The sequence below is a fragment of the Rhinolophus ferrumequinum genome, chromosome X (genome assembly GCF_004115265.2).
Source record: "Rhinolophus ferrumequinum isolate MPI-CBG mRhiFer1 chromosome X, mRhiFer1_v1.p, whole genome shotgun sequence".
Taxonomy (NCBI): domain Eukaryota; kingdom Metazoa; phylum Chordata; class Mammalia; order Chiroptera; family Rhinolophidae; genus Rhinolophus; species Rhinolophus ferrumequinum.
Window position 1 is genome coordinate 1,587,625 of NC_046284.1, and position 23,735 is coordinate 1,611,359.

Genomic DNA, 23,735 nt, shown 5'->3' on the forward strand with positions numbered 1-23,735 from the left:
TATATTATTTATAATTATTATTTGATAGTATAGTAAAGTAAAATAAGACCGGGTCTCACAGTAATTTTTGCTCCAAAAGACTCATTAGAGCTGATGGTCCGGCTAGGTCTTATTTCCGGGGAAACATGTATCTTCCGTCTTCGGTAGGGCAGAATGAGAAGCTTCCTGTTAACAGGTTAGACACTGAAAAGCATGGTTCTGTCTCCCACTTCAGGTTTCCCTTCTCATCATACCCCTACGGTTTGGTATACTGCGAGTGGCAACAATGGCTCTGCTACACATGTAGGTAACTAGAAACCTGAGCCAAGGGGATTGGAGTTCAAGATGTTTAGGGCCACAGCTCTGGAAGACGGCACACATGAGCTTACTCTCAATGGACAAGTGAAGGTTGAAACCAACCCTGATTAGTAAAGGGAAAGAACTTACTATGACAACTAGGTACATGCACAAGTGAGCCCTGGGCCTTGCAAGAACAGGATCCGAGCGAGCCCCAGTGGCAGCACATGCAACAGGGGTCTCTGAAACTTTTTGTGGGTAACTCACTGGATAGTACAATAAAAATTACAAAAACGCACTCGAATTTACATCGATATGCAGTGAGTATCTCTGAAAGAATACATAAGAAATTGGTTTCCTTGGCTACCTCCAAGAAGGGTAGCTGGGAGACTTTTCACTGTATCCACACAAAACGCAATGAATTAAAAAAAATAATAATTTTAAACTCTCCGAATTAACTGAAAAAGTAACTGGTAACAGATGTCATGATAAAAAGTGAATTCAGAACTTTGCGCAAACTACTAAATGAAGCTTCAGTTCCCTAACCTGTAGAATAGAGATTAAGGCAGAGCAGGGTAAGATTAATGGGTTTCACACAGCTCAAGGGCTGCCTTGGGGGGTGGGTACCCTCTGAGCACATCATCATCCCCTTTTTATTTTTTCTTCTCTCCTCAATGTTTGCTTTCAAGATATTCACGCTCAGGTTTTAATATCCCCAACACCACTACTAGCTGTGTGATCCCAAGAAAATTACATAACCCCTGAGGCTGTTTTTTTTACTTGGTAAATCTGAAAATAACAACACATATTTTGAACAACCATTGTGAGCATTAAGAGCAATGTCTGATGTCGGAAGCAACTGGCACAGCGTCTGAGCACAAAGTAAACATCCAATAAATGGTAGTTATAATAGTTCATCATTAACCACTTCCAGGGTTGTTGCAAAACTAAATGTTGACAATGTAGCTTGGAAATGTATTCTTAAATTTTTTCTAGATTCCTTCCATCCCTCTTTACCACTTCCGTCTTAAGTTTGTATCTATCTTCTTTCCCTAACTACATCAAAACTTCTGAGGGCAAGTCTTACTCTTTTTGTGTATCTCTCAGAGACCCTAATACAGAACTTAATGTCTGCCAGCTGGGCCTCACTTGTTCCCCAGAAAACACCTGCAATTTAGCTGTTTTTAAGAACTAATCAAAAGCCTGCTGCAGATACTATCACTTCAACTCTACCACTTCTAATTATGTTGAAAAAGAATGAGAGTAGGACATTGAGGAATGAATTTTGCAGCCTAGTTTTCCTGACACTGATCCATATATTGGCATCTTGTTTTAATTATTCTATATTATAAGATTAAGGCCCTTTATCCACTATTCCTTGAAAATCAACTAACTATTGCAAACACCTATCAGAATTTACCCAAGTATAATGAAAACAGCCCAAAGAAACAATGTCGTGTGTGCTGTACTTTTGCAGGCCTTGTAACAATAGACATAGTTTCTTGCAATAAGGATAACGTTCGTGCTTTCTAACATAACTTGCTAGATAAAACATATTTTTAAAAACATGACACAGACCTGGTCAAAGCAATTTCACCATTTTAAGTAGGCAAACATTTCTAATCTCTTGACTTTGTCCCATGCAAAAACCTATTTTAGTGCCTGAAATATCAAACTATGATTATTTCCGGGCTTTTGTGAAGAGAAAAAAATAACCATTAAAACTGTACTCACAGGATTGTACTGAAGAGCAGAGACGTAAGCTTGTACTGCTCCTTCCATGTCACCTGCTGCTACCAATGCGGCTGCCAGGTTAATATAACCATCGATGAAATCAGGTTTGAGACGCAATGCATGCCGGTAATGCTCAATTGCTTCCTGCAACTGTCCTCTTTCCTTGTACACATTCCCCAAATTCGAATAGGCTTCTGCCAGAAGAGGGTTCTGTTTAATTGCCAGAGTGCTAAAGTGAGCAGATCTGGAAAAGGCGAAAAGTGTTGATGGATGGGTGTGCATGTTAGAGAAAGAATGTATGGCCCATATGCAACTCAAACAGTTTCTGAAGACCCTATGCTATTGCTAATTATGTAACAATAACATCATCTTTTAACTTTAGCATGTTGGAAAAAATTTGAAAATCTAAGTTTTTCAGAAGTGGAGGTACTCCAGATTTCAAATTGGAACACCCTTTTTCTTTATGAGATAAAATGCCTTCTAGAGTCTTCTTCCCAAACTGCTGCACTGGAAACCAAGACTGAAAATGCTACGTGCATGAGTCTCATTTTCCATCTGTTAAGACTTAATTGCACCCATCTTTAAATATGTAAATAAACCAGAATGACAATTTATTAGAAAGCTAAGAAGATTCTTCCCTTCATTAGCTAAACGACTTAATGACGGATGGCCTTTGCGACCTGAACCATAAGGGTGCCTCCTACCACAGCATATAAGCCATGATTTCTGAGTATTCCGCCTCTTCAGATGACCTGTCTTACAAAGGTGAGACTGGATGCTCAGATGTATACTAATATTTATTACGTGAACAGAGTTAAGAAAGCAGCAGAAATAGGTGGAAAAACCTAGACCAGGTCCCTAGTCATACTGATAATATAACCACCAACACAAAAGGAGGGAGAAAAACTGGCAGCTGGGCATGTCACAAGTGGACACGAGAGCAGATGTGCGTTGGTGGCTCAGTTGAAACCCAGTGCTGGGAAAATTTCCAGTTCAAATATTTAAGGATCACTTTTCAAGCTCAGCACCCAGAGGCAGCAACCAGCAGAGGCACCCACGTCTCCTACCTGTCCAGCCTTCGACACTGGAAGTGGATAGATGAAAGTAATAAAAGCACACCAGTATTGTCTGGCTCTTGTCTCCACAGCTGCATGCAGTGTCTCTCAGCTGCCTCAAAATCTCCTGCCTGATATTCCCGATGTGCCAACTCAGCTAACCCTTGGAAGGAAAGCATACGTTTCGTTGGTTCTGGAGAATCATCAAAACATTTGAGGGAAGGAGGGGGGAAAACAAAAAGTTAGAAATGCAAACAAAAAAATGCAAAAACATGGTCTATTAAACTTAAAGATGAAAATGCTTGAAACTATGTAAAGCACTAGAGTGTTCTGCGCATTATTTATACCCCTACATTAACCTCAGGTGCAGAGTTGGCATTTTTAGAGTTCACCCATTAACTTTCTTTCCCAGACTAGACAAAAATGTTTCCAAATGAGATTACATTTTATGACCAGAAAAACTTTGTAAATTATAAATCAGAGATCCTAAAGAATCACTAAACATTATTCCTTTATAGTTAACATAAAAACAAAATATAAAACATGTCATTTGCACATCACAAAGATTTGATGACATCAGAATAACCTACTGGGAAACGCAATACTTTGCCTCATGTTTTAGGTTGGATTTGTGGAGGGCAGGGTATTGGTAATAAGCCATCTCTTAACTTGTGTGGGGAAGCCAGATGTGTTTTAACTCTTAAAATTACCTTGATGTTTTTGTGTATTTCACAACTTACTTGGTTTTAATTAAGGACACCAGTAATAAGCATAAGGGAAGAAAAAAATACAAGTCAAGGTGCTATTTTTAAAACAGATGATAAACAAGGTGAATTCATCTGTCAAGAGCCAATACATTTAAAGGGGTCATCAAACATTTTAAATAAAGACACAGGATTATACTGCTCCCCTAGTACCCCAAACTCACAGTGAGACCGAATTAGCTAAATCCCACCCACGCTGGTTTAACACTAGCATTTTGCAAAGAGCTCACACTGACTAAAGGACTGACGAAGACACTGCAAACAACCCAATATAAACCAAGCAGTTACCTATAACTGCAATGATTTTTACAAAGCATGGGAAAAAGCTAAAACATGAAACCATTGGATAAAGTGCCGTGTCTTGAGTGACTTCATTCAGATAAAGGGCACAGCTAAAGCCCCCCCTCCCCTGGGACACAACAAACTGCCTAAGTCTCAACTGTGATACTTGAACTTAAACGAGGATACATTACTGAGAATGTAACCAGATGGATGGAATGGGAAACTGTACAAATTACTTAAATGCTAGCAAGGTCATAGTGGCCAGCTCAAATTTAAGCCGAGCTCTACAATCATTAGAGCTGGCAAGTGACCTGTATACTCAGAAAAGTGAAGCAAATTTCCTGAACAGAATACATAACTGACCACTAACAGAAGAGCAGAAAGACTTGCACGCAAATCTGGGAGACATTGTATCTATCTCTAATGGAAACTAAAAATTACATTTCAGACAACTCTTTAGAAGTTCCTAACTCATTTTAGCACACTGCTTGTCAAAGCGTCTTATGTATTTTTTCACCTTTGAAATGACAACTTCCTCAAAATAACATTCAGAAAAGGGCAAGCTAGCAGAAATCTGAAATCTTCAAAAATGCCTGGGAGGGAGGGGAACGCTGATTATTCATCCCACAATCAAGGATAAGATACGGCTTACTGCACAATGTCCGAAAACAATAAATAAAACCCTTGACAGATCTCAAGTGAGAAACAACAAAAAAAACCTGCTGAGAAACCTTAGAACTGCAGCCCAATCCCTCGCCCCGCCCCGATAGCCTCAATAGGCAAAGGCAGCTGAAGGGCACTCCTATGAATTTGGTTGTTTTCTTATTTTTAGTACCAAATGCTCTCGACTGGATTGTCTAAAGGGCAACCGCCTTGCACTTGTGCAGCCACACTCCAGTTGCTTTACAAACTCTTCAAGCAGGAATGAAAACTTAAAAAAAATGCATGCCCTGTGAATAAAGAGGTAACTGAGCTCAAGAATGGGGATGGAGGACCCAGAGGCGGCGGCGGAGGAATACAGGGAGAAAGTAACACAAAGCGAGAATCCGGCCGGCAACGTGGTCCACGCCAAGGCACCGGCACCGAGCTGGTTTCTGCCCAAGGGTAGGAAGTGGACCGCAGGCTGGCAACGTCGCGAGGAAAGGGTGTGGTTCCCCGCGGGAGGGGACAGAGGGCCGGTGGGAAACCCAGACTGGGGGCAGAGGGGGGGACTGGGCGATGGCAAACGGAAGTGCTGGAAATTTCCCATCTAAATCCTAAGCCGAAGGAACACCAGCCGGGCGCTGCCCAGCAGGGTGCTGCTCAGTAGACCCTCCAGTCGCGGTTACTAGGAGCACACCGGTCCTTGGGTGATGCAAAGTAAGGCTCTGATTACATCGGAACGGCACCCCCGCCCCGAAGGCCACAGGAGGACCGAATCGGGCTATGGAGAAAGGGCTGGAAGGGAGGGGATGAGGAGTGGGGGCTGCGCTGAATTAGGGGAGCCAAGGAAGGAAAGTGGAAGGGCAGGGATTCCAACGCAGTCCGTTCCCAGACATTGTAAGAGCGCACGTGTGACAGAAGCGTCCCGAGAGAGTGGAAAGCTAGGACATTTGTGAAATTCAAAAGCAAGAAAGGAAGCAAAAAGCAAGCGAAGAAGAGGAAATGTTTGAGGAGTGGGCGACAGTGGAAAACCCGATCAGATGCCGGTGAGCAGCGGGAGGCTCAGCGATGCCACTGATGTCATGGGGATGGCTTAAGGGAAGGGAGGGAGTGATGCAAGGTAGAGGACGGCGCGAGACCCCAACGGGGCATCTGCCGAGGTAGAACGGACAGCGGTACCTGTGCTATCGGCCACGTTGCCCACGGAAGACGCCATCTGGAGCTTCTTGAGGATGGGCGAGAAGGGGGTGATTGGGTCTCGCTGCCGCCACTACTGGCAAGACTGTTTCTAGAGGTAGTAGTGAGAGGGCAGCAGCTGTACCAAGCGCTTTGGCAGGCTCGAGTGGCGGCAGCGGGTACAGGCTTCGAACCTTAAGAGCTCTGGTTGGCCAGCTACCTCTCACGGTCTTGAAATGGCGGCGACGGCTCCTCCGCCGAAACAACACGGGCCGGAACTACTTTCTGTTACAAGCGAGTACCAGCGCGGAAGGAGCGAGGTAACCAGCGCCACCAACAAAACGACTATAATCAAAGTCTCTGGCTCTTGGGTAGCCTTCCGCGCAGGACCCATTGCGACAAACACGATGGTGCCCAGAGCGCATGCGAGCAACCCTGTCAACCCGGCTCGCGGTCAGGGCACTGTCTGGAGCAGGAGCGTCCAAGTTTCTTAACTGTGAGGCGAAATGTTAAAAAGAAAGCCACACACGTGACCGACACATTTTTGCTAAAGTGGTAGTCTCTATCGCCTAGCCAAGAATGTAGATATTAACATAAATGCCAAAGGCGGCTACTAAGTTGAATCAACTTCATTCGTACAAAAACCTATAGTTACAAGGCTGATGTGTCAGTTCTGAACAAATGTATTTTAAATGGTTACATTTCAAAGACTGAGCTGCTCGAAACGGTGGGGGAAAAGGTTCCAACTTCAACGTCTTAGTTCTGACTCCAGCCATTGATTTAAGCACTTCGACGAAAAGACTGGTCCTTTCACAGTGCCAAATGAACCCAAACATTTCATATTTGGGACATATAGTCTGAAACTTCAAAACCGTTTTGGTGTTAAGATGCTTCTGTCCATAGCATTGGGGCAAACGCTTCCTAATTAACGGACATGTTGAAAATTTGCACTTCAAAGGCAGCCATAAATGTTGAAGGTGATTATTTGTCAAAATCTATCACTTTTTTTTCTAAGTTCTGACTTCATTCCCATCAAATAGCTTTGCACATCATGACAATCGGTGATTTAACTTAGTCTAAGGCCACAATGACAAATGAATTCACTTGCCCACCGTCTACATAAACCACACCTCTACATAGAGTCTGAATTGCCTCCACTTTCTTGAACAAATCAGCTCTTAAGATCCACCTGCAGTTTCTAGTCCACTGTGCAGATACATTGTAATGTTGGTATTAATATATACCTATCTCTTGTTCTAGAAAGTTTTAATGTAGCTTGCCACATCAGCAAGAAATTACTATAAAACAATGGAGGCAATAAGTTGGATCTCTCAGGGCCTTTTTATTTCAAAAAGCCTTTGATCTAACAAAACAGGTCAATGAATTTCTCCAAAACGTTTCTGTTACCTAGCCATTTTACTACATTAAAAACAAACAAAAAAACAAGTCCTTAACTTGTGTGTCAATTTCTTTGAGACAGTTCACAAATTGTTAATTGTGAATATGAACACTGAGAAAACTCATAATATCGATCATTTCTTCCACCACATCCACTACACAAGCTCTCCTGGAAATTGGGCACCTACCGCTTAATTAGATTTAACTGGTAAAACCTCCCCCCCCACACAAGTGCCCCCATCTGTGCTGAATAAACTCAGCTTTTCAACTGTTAGAATGAACTTCTCGGATTCCACTAGCAGATGTTTAGGCCTTACTGATTAGTGGGCTCGAGCTAATTAAATAAAACTATTTTTGTTGTAAGATGCCAGGTCATGTTCCCAGTCAGGCAGGCTTATTTGGTCCAACCATGCTGTGTTTTAACCTTGTGGCCCTTATCCTGAGAGAAGAATCGGAGGACAGTTATAATACATTTCCCTGCTATGGAAAGCTGGATGGTGGAGCTCACAGTGGTTTAATAAGGAAAAAAGCCCCTGTTGGAGTCTCAATAAACCCCTCCAGGTACCTTCCAGGAATAGCAACTTAACAGGAGGGCTTAGTTTGAAGGACTTACTCATCGGATAAAAACAGACTTTCTTTGTCCAGTTAAGTAACATTTACATCTCTGTGCAAGGCACTGTGGGGTACACAAAAATCAACAAGCTCTTTGCCCTCAAGGAACTTTAGGTGCACACAAAAAGCCACTAGAGCATAAAACAGAAGAGTGTTGTTTAGGTGATAAAACACATTACTGTCTATAAATATCTAGGCAGGGAAGAGTGACTTAAGGATGGAGGAAGTTGACGAGGGAGCCTGGCCTGGGCATTCAAGGAGATACTTTTGTGCTACTCATTAACGCTGATTTCGGGGTGGGGGGGAGCTCCCTTGGGGGGGGGGGCTCTCTTTTACTGCAGCAATTCTAAATGCAGAATCGTCTGAAATAATTATTTTATTGTTATTTACAATCCCAAACCTTGACACTCTAATAACACCCGTAGTGGTGTATTCGTTTTCTGTTACTGGTAACAAATTACCGCAGATTTAGCGCTTAAAATAGCACACATTTGGCAGCAGTCGCGCGGCGCGCTGATTGAGCGAGTGAGCGGCGAACACGCTCTGGCCGCTGTCGCCGCCGATACCGCCGCCGCTGGAAAAATGGCTCCGAAGGTTAAATGAAGCTGGGAAAATACGTGCGTGTAGCAGCGCAGGCTCTCCAGATGTTTGGGATAACATTCCAGAAAGAGATTGAGCCCCCTGGACTGGGCAACTAGCATAAGGAAGAAAATGGGTCTTCAAACCTCCCAGAAATCTTTGAGCCGGAATAAAAGTAAAGAATAAAGGGATTTCATGGGAGTACAACCACCATCACTAGCCTAGCTGGTGAGTTTGGGAAACAGCACTCCTTATTCGGTGGCTGCTCTGGGAAAGATGTGGCCAGCTGCCACCTCAGCAGTGAGGATGAAAAAGGCACAATAATAGATCAAAGAGTAAAAGCCTAACGGGTTCTTTCAAAGGCGCTTTCTGCAAAACAAAAGCAGCCAGGCAAGGGGGGCACACCCTCTGGGAGCCACGCCGCCCAGGGACACGCTTTCCTCTCCGGGCGCCAATAGTCCCTACAGATGGGACCTCCCAGGGCCCAATCAGGTCCACTTCCGTCGCAATCTTCTCGGGCGTCCTACCCGTGGCCTCTTGACCTACAAACTGAGGAGACAAGTATCAAAATGGAGGAGGCGAGAGTCAAAGCTTTGGGCCCCAGGTGAGGGCATGTATCCTTGGGAAGCACTGCCTGCTGCTGTCTGTACAGCTTCTCCCATGGGAGTTTCTGCAGCTCCTTCTCAAGTGGGAGAGAACTCTCTCCCCAAACTTTAGTCGGGTAGACCAGAAATCTCTGTGCGTCAGTCAATGGCTTATTCATTGGCACCACAGGCATCGCAGTACTGAGTCCAAGAGCCAGTCACGATGAGGTCCCTCCCATGCTTGCCATTGCCACTTCCAGAACAGAATAATTAAATCCACAGGAACACCAGCACAGATGTCCATGTGGTTGAAAGGAAGTGCTATCATTTCAATTTTGGTCCTGACTCTGCTCCTGGGGTTACAAGAGTTTATGACTCAATGGAAAGTTGTGGTCTCGGGGTTGTGACAAACCTTACAGAGGAGCTGAAAAATCTGGCGAAATTACGGTGGTATTAGGGACCAATCTCATGCTGGGAGGCAGAAGGGAACCTAGTAAATGTGCCAGATGGTTCTTTTCTTGTTCGGGATAGTTCTGATGGCCATTACTTTTAAGCTCCAGTTTTCGCTCCCCTGGCAAAACACTTCACACTAGAGTTGAGCACTCAAACGGTAGGTTGCGATTTTATGAACCACCACATGTGGAAGGACAATTCACTGACCCAATGAAACACTCAACCAGGGACTCGGAAAATGGAGCCTTTTGTTTTTCAAGGTCTCGGTTGCCTGGATCTGCAATTTACCAATCGAGTATCACCATTCATGAAGGAGTGTTCTTTGCAAAACCTATGTCGTTTTCCTGTACGTTGGTACAGTAGAATAGACATTTCCCAAACTGCCATTGCCCAACAAAATGAAGGCTCACTGACAGGAGAAGCACTACTGAAACATGAAGAAAACACTTTGGGTTCAAGAAAAAGAGATGGAAGTATAGTTTACAAACTTGCATTGCTATCAAAGTCTTTTGCTGGCCATAACTTTCAGCTTTAGGTGAAAAGTTAGTTGAGGGGTGGAGATAAGTGGGCAAGGCGTCTTTGAGTTTATTTTTGGTTCTTGAAGGAGGAAAGTCTTGAGGTTTTGGAAGTGTGAATTGTCTTGTCTCCATCGTGTGCAAAATAATCACAATGTGAATTTTATCTGATTGTCCTTAATCCACCCCCAAATCCTTTTCTACTATGAACTGTGATTTTCATGCATTTAGAGCACATTTCATGTGTATTCAATCTTAAAGTACAGTTGATATATAGATGATGTATTACAGAATTGTACACCTGAAACCCATGTAACTTTACTAACCATTGTCACCCCAATAAACTTTAATTAAAAAATAAAGTTAATTTAAAAAAATACAGTTGAATGCAATTTTGAGAAAATTGTTGTCTCTTTAAGTGGTCCATTTTCAAAACATAGTGTTGAAGATACATACCCATGTGATAAAATGCTGAATTTACATATACACTGAAAATGATTTTTTATCTTTAGAAAGATTTCGAATGAATTCACATAACCTTAGCTAATACAGTGCAGATCTATGACATGTGTTTTACAACACCCTTTTCTAAATTATTTTTAAGGTTGTGCTGATATTTTGGTTGTAAAAAGTTGAATTTTTCTGTTGCCTTCATTTTTATCTAGTGGTTTGTATACTTTTTAAAAATAGACTTACATTAAAAAAATCTTAAAAGAAATGTGTCACCAATTGAGAAATTGTAACCTTTTCTGTCATTAAACTCTGATACAAATTGGCATTATATAAAGGCCTATGAAACCAGAACTATTATTAAAGAAGTATCACATGATCTTAGATTCCTACGATAGTTTTTTGTGTTATCTATCCTTTCCTTTGGCAAATGTTTTGTCTCAACTTCAGCTTAGTCATTTTCTTGGGTAGAACTTAGTTGTACAACTAATTTTCACAAATGGATTGGATTCTCTTGCAACATTAAAGTTTATATGAAGTTTTGGATTGATTTAGATTTTTAAAAACATTGTTTTGCAGTGGATTTATATTTTTCTTTAACGTAGTCACTAGTAAAATGTGCTAGATTTGACCCCTGCCCTTATACTCTAGTTGGAAAAGTGGAAATTGGGAAGCATTAAGAAAAATATTAAAACCCTATCAGATATATGGAAGTCTTCTTGCCTACCATACATACTTTTAAAAAAGATTTTTCTTTTTAATTTAGCTAAGTCTTGTGCATCTATAGCAGATGTAAAATCCTTGTGCATCTATAGTAAATGGCAGGCAGGCAGAGGGCCACTGTACATTAATGACAACTGTCGAAATAACTTCTCTATTTCTAGAAGCATTTACACGTTCTATTTGTGAAAGCACAGCATACAGAGGTTTCTGGACTGTTTGGGGACCCCATTGCATCCTGTGTACACAGCATGTTCCCCACGTATTCCTCATGTGATGCCGTGTGCATAAGATCTAGCTATTTAGTGTCGTTAGGATTATTCTGATTTTAGTCTAAATGTTTTAAAATTTCTATTTTGCGTTGTTTTGGAGGGCAAATGTTAATCCTGGTCTTTTCAGAATGCCAGTTTTTGATGTGCCTTGGTATATCCATAATGAGATAAAATCCTTTAAAGAAATACACTGTTATAATGCAATCTGAAATTGTTAGTTTCTGATAATGTAGCGATAAAAATAAAAGCATTTGTCAAGACATTATATTTATAAACAGAAAGAAAGGGATATTGCAATATTTTCTGCTTTTATATAGAATGATAGCCATTTGACATGGGTAGCAAACAATGTTAAAGGTTAACTGTATGATACATAGTCTCGTTAATAATGGAAGGGGAAAAAGAGAAAACTTCATCCTTGAGTTTGGTCTAAGTACATTATGATTATATTTTAGGATTCTATGGAATGGTGACTTAAATGACATATGGAAAAACCTGTACTTGATTTTTAAATATGTGCTTCTAAAAATGTGAGCTCAAAACAAAAAAGGAAAACAGGAAAGTTGTGTTTATTTGCCATAGTAAATGGATCCAGTTCTTTTTTGGTCAAATGCTTCATCACAAAATATGGTGGCCGAAGAATTTGGAAAATTTCTCTGTCTCTCTCTCTCTCTCTCTCTCTCTCTCTTTCTCTCTCTCTCTCTCTGTCTAAGAAAAACTGCTCTCTTTCTACTTGCTGCAATAATCTGAAATTTTAGAAGGTCAAAATATTTATCACAGGAGATGCTAGAACTGAAAATAGGTTTAAGGAAACCAGTTACACAGGGCAACCATCTTGCTCTTGAAGAAAATCATTTGCCAAAAGGCTAAATCATTGGCCTGTGTGAAATAAACTAGAAAGTACACATTATAACTTCTGAACCTGTACTGTTGAAACAGGGTAAAAGTTACTAAAATCTTAAATAGGTTATGTCCAATGTCTCTGCTAATGCTACAAGTCTAAACATTTTGTTTTTAAATGCCTTCAGAAATGGCAATTTTAATTATTGTACATTTCATGTTATATGAGAGATGTTGCTTTGTGAGTGATTCAAAATATAATATATATATATATATATATATATAGTGCCAAAAATGTATACACATTTTAAGAGAGGAAAATCTGTTAAAATTGTAATATTCAGCATGTACCAATTAACAAAAGATGAATACAAGTCACGTTTGACTTCTGCAATTACAAGAGGTGCTCAAAGTGGTTACTGTAAGCGTCCAGACACTGTTGTGTGTGTGTGTGTGTGTGTGTGTGTGTTTTAAGGAGGGCACAGCTCACAGTGGCTCAAACCGGCAACCTTGGCGTTATTGGCACCACGCTCTAAACCAACTGAGCTAACCTGCCACTCCAAGACACTTCTGATTACAGCAAACTACTGCTTGTGCAATGTTGACCAAAGTGTCCACTTGTATACATTTTTCTGGCACCCCAGTATATTAAGTCTTAATGGCTCACCATCAAATAGGAATTCTTAATTTGAAAATCAAATCATACTACCAACAATAGACAATTTTGTTAAATAGTCTAATAAGGAACAACTGCCAGTCCCATACATAACTTTAAAATTTCTAAAATAAAGTGGTACATTAGCAATCACAAATTTAGTTGCTTTTAATATTTTTTTAATTCTGTAAAGAAAGTTTTTTGTAAACATCCTTTTTATTAATCAATCATGACATGGCAAAATGTGCAGTTGCTATTTCTGAAAAGTGTTACAAACTCTACATCTAGAGATGATGAAAAATTCTTATAGAATTTTGTAAGTATACATGTTGGGTTAAGGAAATTTTATAGCCATTTTGAAGTGTCATGAAAGTAATACTTCCAATCCAGACTGCTGTAGTTTATACTTTTCTGTATGTTTCAAGTCAGGTGTGTACCATTTGTACTTAGAACCCCACAGAATGAATCATACCAAGTCCATTGGTTGTAATATGTGGTTTGGCTTATAAACAAATGAGAGTAATATCTTGCACCTTTCTGGAAATTGTATAAGAATTTACGTATCTGCTTCTAGATACAGTGTATAAGTAAAAATTAACACACACACACACATACTCACACACACATTACACTTATTTTGTCACAGTTTCCATGGATCAGGAATCCGGGCACAGGATGATGGGGCCGTCTGTTCCAGGTCTCACAGACTAGAATGAAGGTGTCATTTAGGCTCCAAGCTCTGAGGATTAGGGCCTCTTCCAAACTCATGCGTTTGTGGTAGGAATTAGTTCCTGGAGATCTTGGACTGAGGTTCCCACTATCCTTCATGGCAGTCAGCTCTATTCTTGCCTCATGGGCCCCTCCATCTTCAAAGTCAGCAATGGAGAGTCTTCTTCACGTCAAACTCCTCTCATACTTCGAATCTCACCAGAAAGAGCTCAGTCCCTCCCATTCTTTAAAAATTTTTGATTCAAAAAACACACATGAAAGTTACCATCTTAACCATTTTTAAGCGCATAATTCAGCAGTGTTAAGTATATGCACAGTGTTGTGCAACAACTCTCCAGAACTTTCTCATCTTGCAAAAGTGAAACTCTGTGTTCATTACATATCTCCCCACCCCCAACCACTGCTAACCACCATTCTACTTTCTGTTTCTATAAATACGACTACTTTAGATACCTCCTATCAGTGGACTCATACATATTTGTCCTTTCGTGAAGGAAGAAACCATTCCCTTTTGAGAGCTCACCTCATTAGGTCAGCTCACCTAGGATAATCTCTATTTCTTAAAGTTAGTTGATTTGGGGCCTTAATTACATCTCCACCATCCCTTCACAGCAGCGCCTAGATTTTGACCAAACAGCTGGGAGATGTGTGCCCATTGGGGGGCAGGGGGGTGGCAAGAATCTTAGGGGCCATGTTAGAATTGCCTACCACAAATGGCAGAGTAACCTGAACAAGGAGGGAGAGTGCTAACTGGTGCCGGTCATTTTCACACACAGAGTTCAACTCTCATATACCATATGAGCCCTTTCAATTTGCTACATGTGTACCTCGTCAAGAAGGCACTGAAAAAGAATGAAACAGACTGATCCCGTATTGTTCCAGATAGCAAATTCTTGCCTCCGATAAAGTGGAGGATTTGGGCGAGGGAAACAAAAGCAAGTAAGAAAAATCATCCAAGACCAAAAGCCTTCGGTCATTGCATCCCCTGCCCCACGCGGTGGGTGGGCAACGTGGAGATACTGTGATGACGATCTTATTCTCAAAGGTCCTCCCGGCCACTTCTGGGGTGAAGAGCTGGGCCATCAAAGCATACATTGAAAGGATGAATCTACCAGGCTGCAAACAGGTGAAAGGGTATAGGGGCAGCAAGAACACGTGTGACATCCAAACAGCTCTGGAATTCACCTTCTGCCTGCGTTGTCAGTGCCACTCCCCTTGGACTGGCCTGGCTGATTGCAACAGCCCTCCAAGTGCTTTCTAGGCCTACCTCACTCTAATTTTCCACGTCACCTTAGAACATCTAAACTACAAATCAGAATTAAGGCAATACTCTGTTTTAAACTCCCCATGGCTGTTTCACAGACCAACCATGCCTTTTCCCAATCTTTTCTATCTAGAATGGCCATCTACTCCATCCCAGTCTGCCTAGAAAATTCTTACATATCCTTCACACTCCTCCTTAAGTAAAGATACTGGAACCAGTCCATGATGTCAAACCTAGTTGCTGGCGCTCATACTAGGGGACCTCATTGTCCATGGAGATTACAGCCAACAACCTCTCAGTCTTTTGACTCGCAATGACCTTGTCCATTCCCCTTCAGCCACCCACACCCAAAAAACAAACAAACAAAAAAACTTGAACTTTATTGTGGCTCAGAACTGCTCACCTCTAGCATTTATCCCTCCACTATTCCATTTTGACCTCAAGCTCCTCTCCTACCTGCTCCCTCAGGCCCTCAGCCACTTGACACGCGTTTTGTTTAACCTTATACAGACCCGTTTAGTCCTCTGAGCCCTCCATTTTCTCCGTTTGTCAGCCCCTCCTGGCCTCTTTTCCTTCCCTTCCCAACCTTTCTTAACCCCGTGCTCGATCACCTGAACCACTCTGCCCTTTGCATTCCTGTCTGCCAAACCAGCCACACAAACCCCTCATCTTGGGTTGGCACTATGAAGCACCCTTCTCCCCTCCTTCACCTGGGCATTGGTACCTGCTACAGAAAATCCACAAAACCACATAAATTAGTGCCACTATAAATCCATGGTCTTCAGCCTCGGCTGAATCTCTTCTACAAAGAACATTACACTCACACCCATCCTTATCTCCATTCCGTCTTCCTGTTCAAGGTCCACCTATCCACCTGTGCCCTGAGTGCCATCTATTTCATTCTCTTTCAGAACCCTGCTCCATCAATTATCCTTTCTCTCTGATTTCAATCCGCAGTGCCTTTTCCTCAGCCTTAAACATGCATGGGTCTCTCCCCTTAAAAAAACAAAACTCTCCCTTATGAAGAAGTACAAATTGGTAATTACAAAATAGTTCCAGGGACGTAAAGTACAGCACACGGAATACAGTCAGTAACATTGTAGTAACTACGGGTGAAATAGGTACTAGATTTATTAGGGGGATCACTTCATTAATCATACAATGTAACCACCGTGCTGTTCACCGGAAAACTAATAATACTGAATATCAATTGTAACTGAAAAATAATCAATGCTCAGTTCAAAACAAACAAAAAAAATCTAACATTTTTTTTAACAAAAAACAAAAACTCTCCCTTGACCTGATCTTCATCAGGTGCCAGTTTCTCTCCTTACCTTCTCAGTTTCTCCCAATAGTAGTCTATATTTGCTCTCTACTTCCTCAAATCCATTCATGCCTCAAACCTACTGAAAAATGTTTCCATTGAAGTTTCTTTTGGCAGAAGTCACCAAAAGACTTCTCTATATATTTCACACTGCTGATAATTGCCTCCCCCTCGAAACATTCTTGTTCCGAGGTTTTTACCACGTTGAATTAATTCAGTTTCTTGGTTATTCTGTACTTCTCTGACCATTCCTGTTTGTTCTCTCTCTTTTTTAAATCTCTTCCTCCTTCCATCACTTAAATGTCAATGTTCCCCAATCTTTTGTCAAAAACTGTGAAGGGACTGAGACATTACCCCACTTGCACAGTTATGTACTTTATACGTGTGAATACTAAAGAAACACAAGTGAATTAAAATATAAGCTAAATTTTTTTTAAAGATTTTATTGGGGAAGGGGAACAGGACTTTATTGGGGAACAGTGTGTACTTCCAGGCCTTTTTTCCAAGTCAAGTTGTTGTCCCTTTCAGTCTTAGTTGTGGAGGGCGCAGCTCAGCTCCAGGTCCAGTTGCCGTTTCTATCTGCAGGGGGCGCAGCCCACCATCCCTTGCGGGACTCGAGGAATCGAACTGACAACCTTGTGGTTGAGAACCCACTGGCCCATGTGGGAATCGAACCGGCAGCCTTCGGAGTTAGGAGCATGGAGCTCTAACCGCTTGAGCCACCAGGCCAGCCCATATAAGCTAAATTTAAAAAAAGAAAGAAACACAAGGTCCCTGGATCAGGGAAAAAGTTTTTTATTAATTCAACCAGATCAATGATGAGAGTAGCTCTGCCACGTTGGCCCCCACACCCAGACCCACAGGTGACAAAATGAAAACTTATGGAAATCTATATGAGTGGCACGTTTCAGCCACAGGCTGAGGAATGGAGAACAATGGATTTTCTGCATTTCTATCTGGGGGCAGGACAGCCATCCTGCAGTCTTCAGAAAGGAGAGAGAAAGTCCTGGGCTCCTTGAACAGAATGAAAAGGATCCTGGTCTTTACACTGCCTTTGTAATGTTAACACGTCTTTCCAGGGGCCAGATAAGCTCTGCATCTCCAGCTTTTACAACCCGGGGAAGTCTCCAAGGTCTGGGCCTCATCCCTTTTGAAGTCCTAATACCTACGGATATAGCTGCAGTCTTCCTGGCACCTTGGGACTTTCACCAGGGGAATTAGTCCTGGCTGTAACCATTCGGATTGCTTGGGAAGATAAGTTTTGTTATCCACTTGGATCACAGTAGTTAACCAGACAAATGGCTAGAGATATCGCTGTCATGGTATGTGAAAAGTGAAATGCGTCTGGGGGAAGTGAAATCAAACATTGCCTGTCTATACTGTGTACATCCTGGGTCTCAGGTGGCTGAGGCTTTTCCCACGGTGCCGAGAAACCCAGGGAAGGCTTATTTGCCACACCACACCTGGACTCGAGTTTCAGTCCTCTTCTCCTGGCTCTAGTCTTCTAGGCGTTAGTCGGGAGCAGCAGCCTCAGTCAGACCTGTGGCTGCCCTCCTCATTTGCTATGAACGATATCGCTGACAAATCCTTGATTCCGACCCTGCCTCTTTTCCCAATGACCACTTCCCTGCTTCAGACCCTTGGAATTTTTCATCCGGACCGCTGCAACAGCCTCCTACTGGAGGCTGGACTGGAGACTGCGTCCAGTCGTGCCCCCTTCCAACCCTAGCCTCCACGCTGTTAACTAGCGGGATTTCTCTGAAATACAAGGCTGACTGTGTCTTTCACTTGCTTTAAACCTCATTTCTTGCCACTTCCTATTTTGAAAAATTTTGCTATTACAACATGGAACCACGTGTAATTACTCCGTGCGCGCGCGCGTGCATGCGCATGAGTGCACACGCACGCACGCGCGCACGCACACACACACACCCTTCTATCCCTTGGTTCCATGCCTCTGCTTGTGCTGGTCCCTCTGACTAACATGACCTTTCTCCTCCTTCACTTGGCCACTTCCTGCATATTTTCCAAATATCCCCAAGGCTATGATGGTGACTCTCGTCCTCATCTCCTTAGTTTCATCATACCTTGCACATACATTTATCACTGTGCGTGTCACAAGGCGCGGCCACTGCCTACTCATGTATCTGCCTCCCCCACCTAAATCGTGAGCTCTCTGAGAGGCAAATAAAATCTCCTCAATGGCATTTAGTATGCACACAATGTTTGATCACTGATTCATAAACTCATTAACAATTCAAATAGCACGTCTCTGAAAATTTCTTTAAGCTTGCCCATGCTCCCATCTTCTGGACATCTCCTAAAGCAGCTAGTGGTTCCTTCCTCTACACACTTTGTACACTTCTTTTCCTGACTGAGGTAAAATTCACATAACATAAAAGTAACCATTTTAAAATATACAATTCGGCAGCACATAATATATTCGCAATATTGTGTAACCATCACCTGTATCTAGTTCCCTAACATTTCATCACTCCCATGGGAAACCCCATATACATTAAGCAGTCACTTCCCATTCCTCCCCTCCCCCTAGCATCCGGCAACCACTAATCTGCTTTCTGTCTCTATGGATTTATCTATTCTGGACATCTAATAAAAATGAAATCATACAATATGTGACCTTTCGTGTTTGTCTTTTTTTCACATAGCATATTGTTTTCAAGGTTCAGGCAGGTTATAGTGTGTATTAGTATTTCATTCCTTTTTAGGGTTGAGTAAAATTCCATTGTATGGATAGACGACATTTGTTTATCTGTTCATCCATTCATGAACATTTCAGTTGTTTCCACTTCTTGGCAATTGTGAACAGTGCTGTGAACATTTATGCAGAAGTTTTAGGTTGAATACCTGTTTTCAATTCTTTTGGGTCTATACCTAGGAGTGGAATTACCAGATCATATAGTAATTCTATTTTTTAAAAACTTTTTGTGGAATCATGAAACTGCTTTTCCACAGTTTCAATTTTACGTTCCCATCAGCAATACATGAGGGTTCCCATTTCCCCATATCCTCACCAACACTTATAGTCCTTTAAAAAAAAAAAAAATATATATATATATATATATATATATATATATATATATATATCTCCATACTAGTGGGTGTGAGGTGGTATCTGACCGTGGTTTTGATTTGCGTTTCCCTGATGGTTAGTGATGTTGAGCACCTTTCCATATGTCTGTTGGCCATTTGCATGTCTTCTTGGGAGAAATGTCTATTGGAGTCCTTTGTTCATTTATTTCAGTACACTTAATTTTTTAGTAGAGTTTGAGACTTACGGAATTGGGCAGACATTACATAGAAGTCTATATACTGCACCCACCCCACCCACTTTCCCCTCCACATGCAGTTTCCCAGTTAGGAACATCTTGCAATAGTGTGGCATGTGTGTTACAATTAATGAACCGCTATTAATACACTGTTATAATCTAATAGCTTATGGTTTACATTAGGGGGGGTCAATGTGTTGCACACTCTGTGGGAGTGGACAAATGTATAATGACATGTACCCACCATTACAGTACCATGGAATAGTTTCACTGCCCTACAACTCCTGTGCTCCACCTCTTCAACCTTCCCCTCCTTCTCCCCCTGAAACTCTGGGAACCAATGGTCTTTTTATTGTCTCCATACGTAAGCTTTCTTTTTAGAGCAGTTTTATATTTGCAGAACAACTAAGAAGATAATAGAGTCACCGCAGACCCCACACCAGTTCCCCCACTATTAATACCTTACATTGGCAAGGTACAGGAGTTCCAGCTAATGGACCGACACTGTGCGTCATTATTAGCCAAAGCCCATACTTGCCTCTGACTTCCTCGGTTCTTACCTCTGTCCTTTTTCTGTTCCAGGATCCCATCCAGGACACCACAGTACAGGTAGTCATCATGCCTCCTTGGGCTCTTCTTGGCTGTGACGCTTTCGCAGACTTGCCTTGTTTTTGATGACTCACAGGTCTGAGGAGTACTGGTCAGGTATTTGTAGACTGGGCCTCAGTGGGACTTGGCTGATGTTTTTCTCATGGTTAGACTGGGATTATGGATTTTAGGGAGGAAGAGCATACAGGTAAAGTGCATTTTCGTTGCATCCTAGTACGATACATATTATCAACATGCCATTTCAGTGCTGTGCTAAGCATGATCACCTGACTGGGCTGTGCGTGCCTCTCCACTACAAAGTCACTCTCTGTCCCCCCTTTCACACTGTCTTCTCTGAAAAGAAGTCACTGTGCACACCCAATGTGGGGATGGCTGAGGGGGCACGGAGTCACTCTTGCACATTCCCACGCTGGCTCAGCCTGCTGCCCAGTAACAAACCATGCCAGGCTCACCACCTGATCTGAGTCCCAGGGCTGTTGTAGGGCAGCCTCCTTACCCTGTGCTGACCTTCGCCCCCAGGACCCATGCCTGGCTCCTACTGACTCCTAAAAAAAATACCAAATGAGCTTCCTTCCTCCTTGCTTAAAAAAAAAAAGAAAAAAGGAAATTGAGAGTAATGCTCCACCTCCTAGAGGGAAGAGTAGCTAAATAAATTATTTGGGATTCTTCTGCTTGGGAGATTTGTCTCTTGCATTTATCTATCTATTTAGTCAATAAGTCACTTATTTATGGAGCCATAGACATTATTTTATACTTTGCCCACTCTCATTTTTATGCTAATTTTTACCTTTTATTTTAATGCAATCAACAGCAGTCTGGCATCGACCACCCAACTAACCAATAATAACCAGGCGGTTCACTTGACAACCTAGCACATGGTTCCTGACACTGGAGACTACTTCCTGGGACCTTAAGCATGTTCTCCTTCCTATCAGAGGCCATGATGGCTCTCTGTAAGTATTTATGATCTTCCCCCCAAGGTACAGATAACAGGGATTTATTGCAAGAAACAGGCTTACATAGTTGTGGGGCTGGCTAGGCAAGTCCAAAATCCATAGGGCAGTCTGTGAGGAAGGGCAGGATGGATCTTCTGTTCACAGCAGGAATTTCTTCTTCGTCAGGGAAGCCTCAGCTCTGCTCTTAAGGGCTTTCACCTGACTGAGTCAGGCCCACCCAGATTATCTGGAATAATCTCCCTCACTTAAAGTCAACTGGTTATGGACTTTAATGACATCTACAAATACCTACACAGGAACACCAAGATCAGTTAGTTAATAATGGAACTATAGCCTAGCCAAGGGGACACATCAAACAACTGGCACAAAGGAGGAGAAAGAGGGGAGAGGAGGAGGAGACAAAGGAGAAGGGAAAGGAAAATAAGGAGGGGGGGGAGGAGGAGGAAGAGGAAAAGGAGAAAGAGGTGTAGGAAAAACAGAAAAGGGACAAAGAAGATGCCAGGAGGTCGGCAGAGGGTTTCCATAGCTGAGGTTATGATGAGAAGTAGGATGTGAAAAGAAAAACAAGATGAACTAGATGCATTACACCAGATACAAAGCACTCTCTGCGAAGGATTTAAACAGAGTGACTAAACATGACATTTTATCGTAAATGCACAGAAGAAGAGGGGGATTCTGTAAGTGGAAACAAAAAGAAGTGGGGACAGTTGCCCTGACAGCAGCAGCAGATCCTCCTTATGGCCAATCAAAAATCAGCGCCACAGACTTTGACCTAGAAGTTCTGCCTCAAAGGATGTATTCTGTATTTATTTATTCTATATATAGTCTACAAACACGTTTGAAATAACACAGGTACAAAAATGTTGAAAAATACTGAAATAACACAGGTTCTGAAACACTGCTTGCAAGATTAAAAACTTGCGAGTAACCTAAAAGTTTAGCCGTAGGAAATGGATTAAATGAACTGTGGTACAGCCATACGGTCCCCAAAATAATGAGCAGCTCTATATGGACTGACTTGGGAAGATCTCCAGGATACGCTGTTAAGTGAAAAAAGCAAAGTGCAGAGCAGTGGGCATCTCATGCTACCATCGGTGAGGTGTTTCCCAAGGAATATCTAGATACATGTTGATAAATACATCAGGTATTTCTGAAAGATGATACCAGAAACTGATAGCTGTGGTTGCCTCTAGGGAGGGGAAGTGAGAAGTGAACTGGGAAACAGAGGAGAGAGGGAAACTTACTCTTTACTACATACTTTTCTGTAGATTTGAATGTTTGCACTATACAAAGTTAAATACCGTATGTGTTGAAAGGGGATGAGGTGCTGTCTTCCCAAACTTGCTGACCGCCATCTGCCCCCGGTGCCTCATACAGGGCTGAGTGGCACTTCTACAAGTAACCTGCAAAGAAAGCACTTCTTCGGGACACTGCCTGGGCAGGGCTGAAGACCTCAGGAGCACAGGGGGCATTTCCATTTCTTCACCCAACTGAAAGTAGGGGTTGTGGAAGAGCAGGGACTATCCGAGCACGGAGTGGTGAATGCAGAGCCATTTGATAGTGTCAGAGAAAACACTTTGGCCCTTTGGGTCATGACTTATGGTTTTAGAATGAGAGTGTTTTGCCACAGAGAGAGCATATTTCATAAGGGCTATAGAGATTATTTACTTGGAGACATCCTAACCTGACTCTATGGATTTTTATTTTTATTTTTTTTGACTCTATGGATTTTAAACAGAAAACAAAGAGTTAGAAATATGTTCAAGTGAAACTAAAGTTGATTGTAATGGAGCACCTGAAGAATGGCATTGAAGAAAGAATGACGATACAGCAGTCACCCCTTATCCCAGGGGGACACATTCCAAGACTCCCAGTGGATGCTTGAAACCGTGGATAGTACCGAACTCTATATAGACTGTTTTTTCCTATACATACGTACCTAAAATAAAGTTTAATTTATAAATTAGGCATGGCAAGAGATTAACAACAGTAACTAACAATAAAACAGAACAGTTATAACAATATACTGTAATAAAAGTTGTGTGAATGTGGCCTCTCTCTCTCTGATGATCAACCTCATACGTAACGGAGACGGCTACTAAGTGACTAACGTGACTAACGTGACTAACGGGCAGGGAATGTATGCAGCATGGAGATGCTGGACAAAGGGACGACTCATATCCCAGGTAGGATGGGCCTGAGATTTCCTCACGCTCCTCAGAATGGCACACAATTTCAAATTTATGAATTGTTTCTTTCTGAAAGTTTCCATTTCATATTTTCAAACTACAGGGAACTGCAACAGCGCAAAGCAAAGCTGCAGATAAGGGGGCCTACTATCGAATGCCTGGTTGTTCCGGCTGTTTGCTCTTCTCAGAGCCCTTTCCACTATGCTCTATGAGAAACCAACTACCCACCCCCCGGTTTTCTTCACTGAACTTGCCCTTCCAGCCCTTGCCTTAACTGAATGGGGGCTCTCTCCTGAGGCTCCTGCTTTCCTGCAGCCCTCTCCAGGAGAAGACAGCTTCTTTTCTCACACTCGGACGACCACAGACA

General features: G+C 42.2%; 2 protein-coding genes and 1 pseudogene across 8 annotated transcripts in view; 1 reads left to right on the top strand and 2 right to left on the bottom strand.

The window, feature by feature from the left end:
- Positions 1 to 6,183, bottom strand: part of OGT (O-linked N-acetylglucosamine (GlcNAc) transferase) — a 40,434-nt gene extending 34,251 nt beyond the window's left edge. The window contains exons 1-3 of one of the 2 annotated variants that reach the window (XM_033105431.1): positions 5,933 to 6,183; positions 3,078 to 3,228; positions 2,011 to 2,254 (exon numbers count right to left, since the gene is read on the bottom strand). In XM_033105431.1, the coding sequence (XP_032961322.1) occupies positions 2,011 to 2,254; positions 3,078 to 3,228; positions 5,933 to 5,969 (432 nt within the window). In that variant the 5' untranslated portion in view covers positions 5,970 to 6,183. Of the gene's footprint in view, positions 1 to 2,010; positions 2,255 to 3,077; positions 3,259 to 5,932 lie in introns of both variants that reach the window. The other variant, XM_033105343.1, reaches the window with a different exon arrangement.
- LOC117024913 (suppressor of cytokine signaling 6-like) lies at positions 6,166 to 9,986 on the top strand (annotated as a pseudogene).
- A 7,020-nt stretch (positions 9,987 to 17,006) lies between these two features.
- Positions 17,007 to 23,735, bottom strand: part of TAF1 (TATA-box binding protein associated factor 1) — an 82,117-nt gene continuing 75,388 nt past the window's right edge. The window contains exons 39-43 of one of the 6 annotated variants that reach the window (XR_004423159.1): positions 22,975 to 23,118; positions 22,481 to 22,582; positions 21,243 to 21,467; positions 20,175 to 20,374; positions 17,007 to 17,065 (exon numbers count right to left, since the gene is read on the bottom strand). The gene's annotated coding sequence lies outside the window, so the exon portion shown is untranslated. Of the gene's footprint in view, positions 17,099 to 17,178; positions 17,339 to 20,174; positions 20,375 to 21,242; positions 22,583 to 22,974; positions 23,119 to 23,735 lie in introns of those variants that run through there. The other 5 variants (XR_004423162.1, XR_004423156.1, XR_004423157.1 and 2 more) reach the window with 5 other exon arrangements.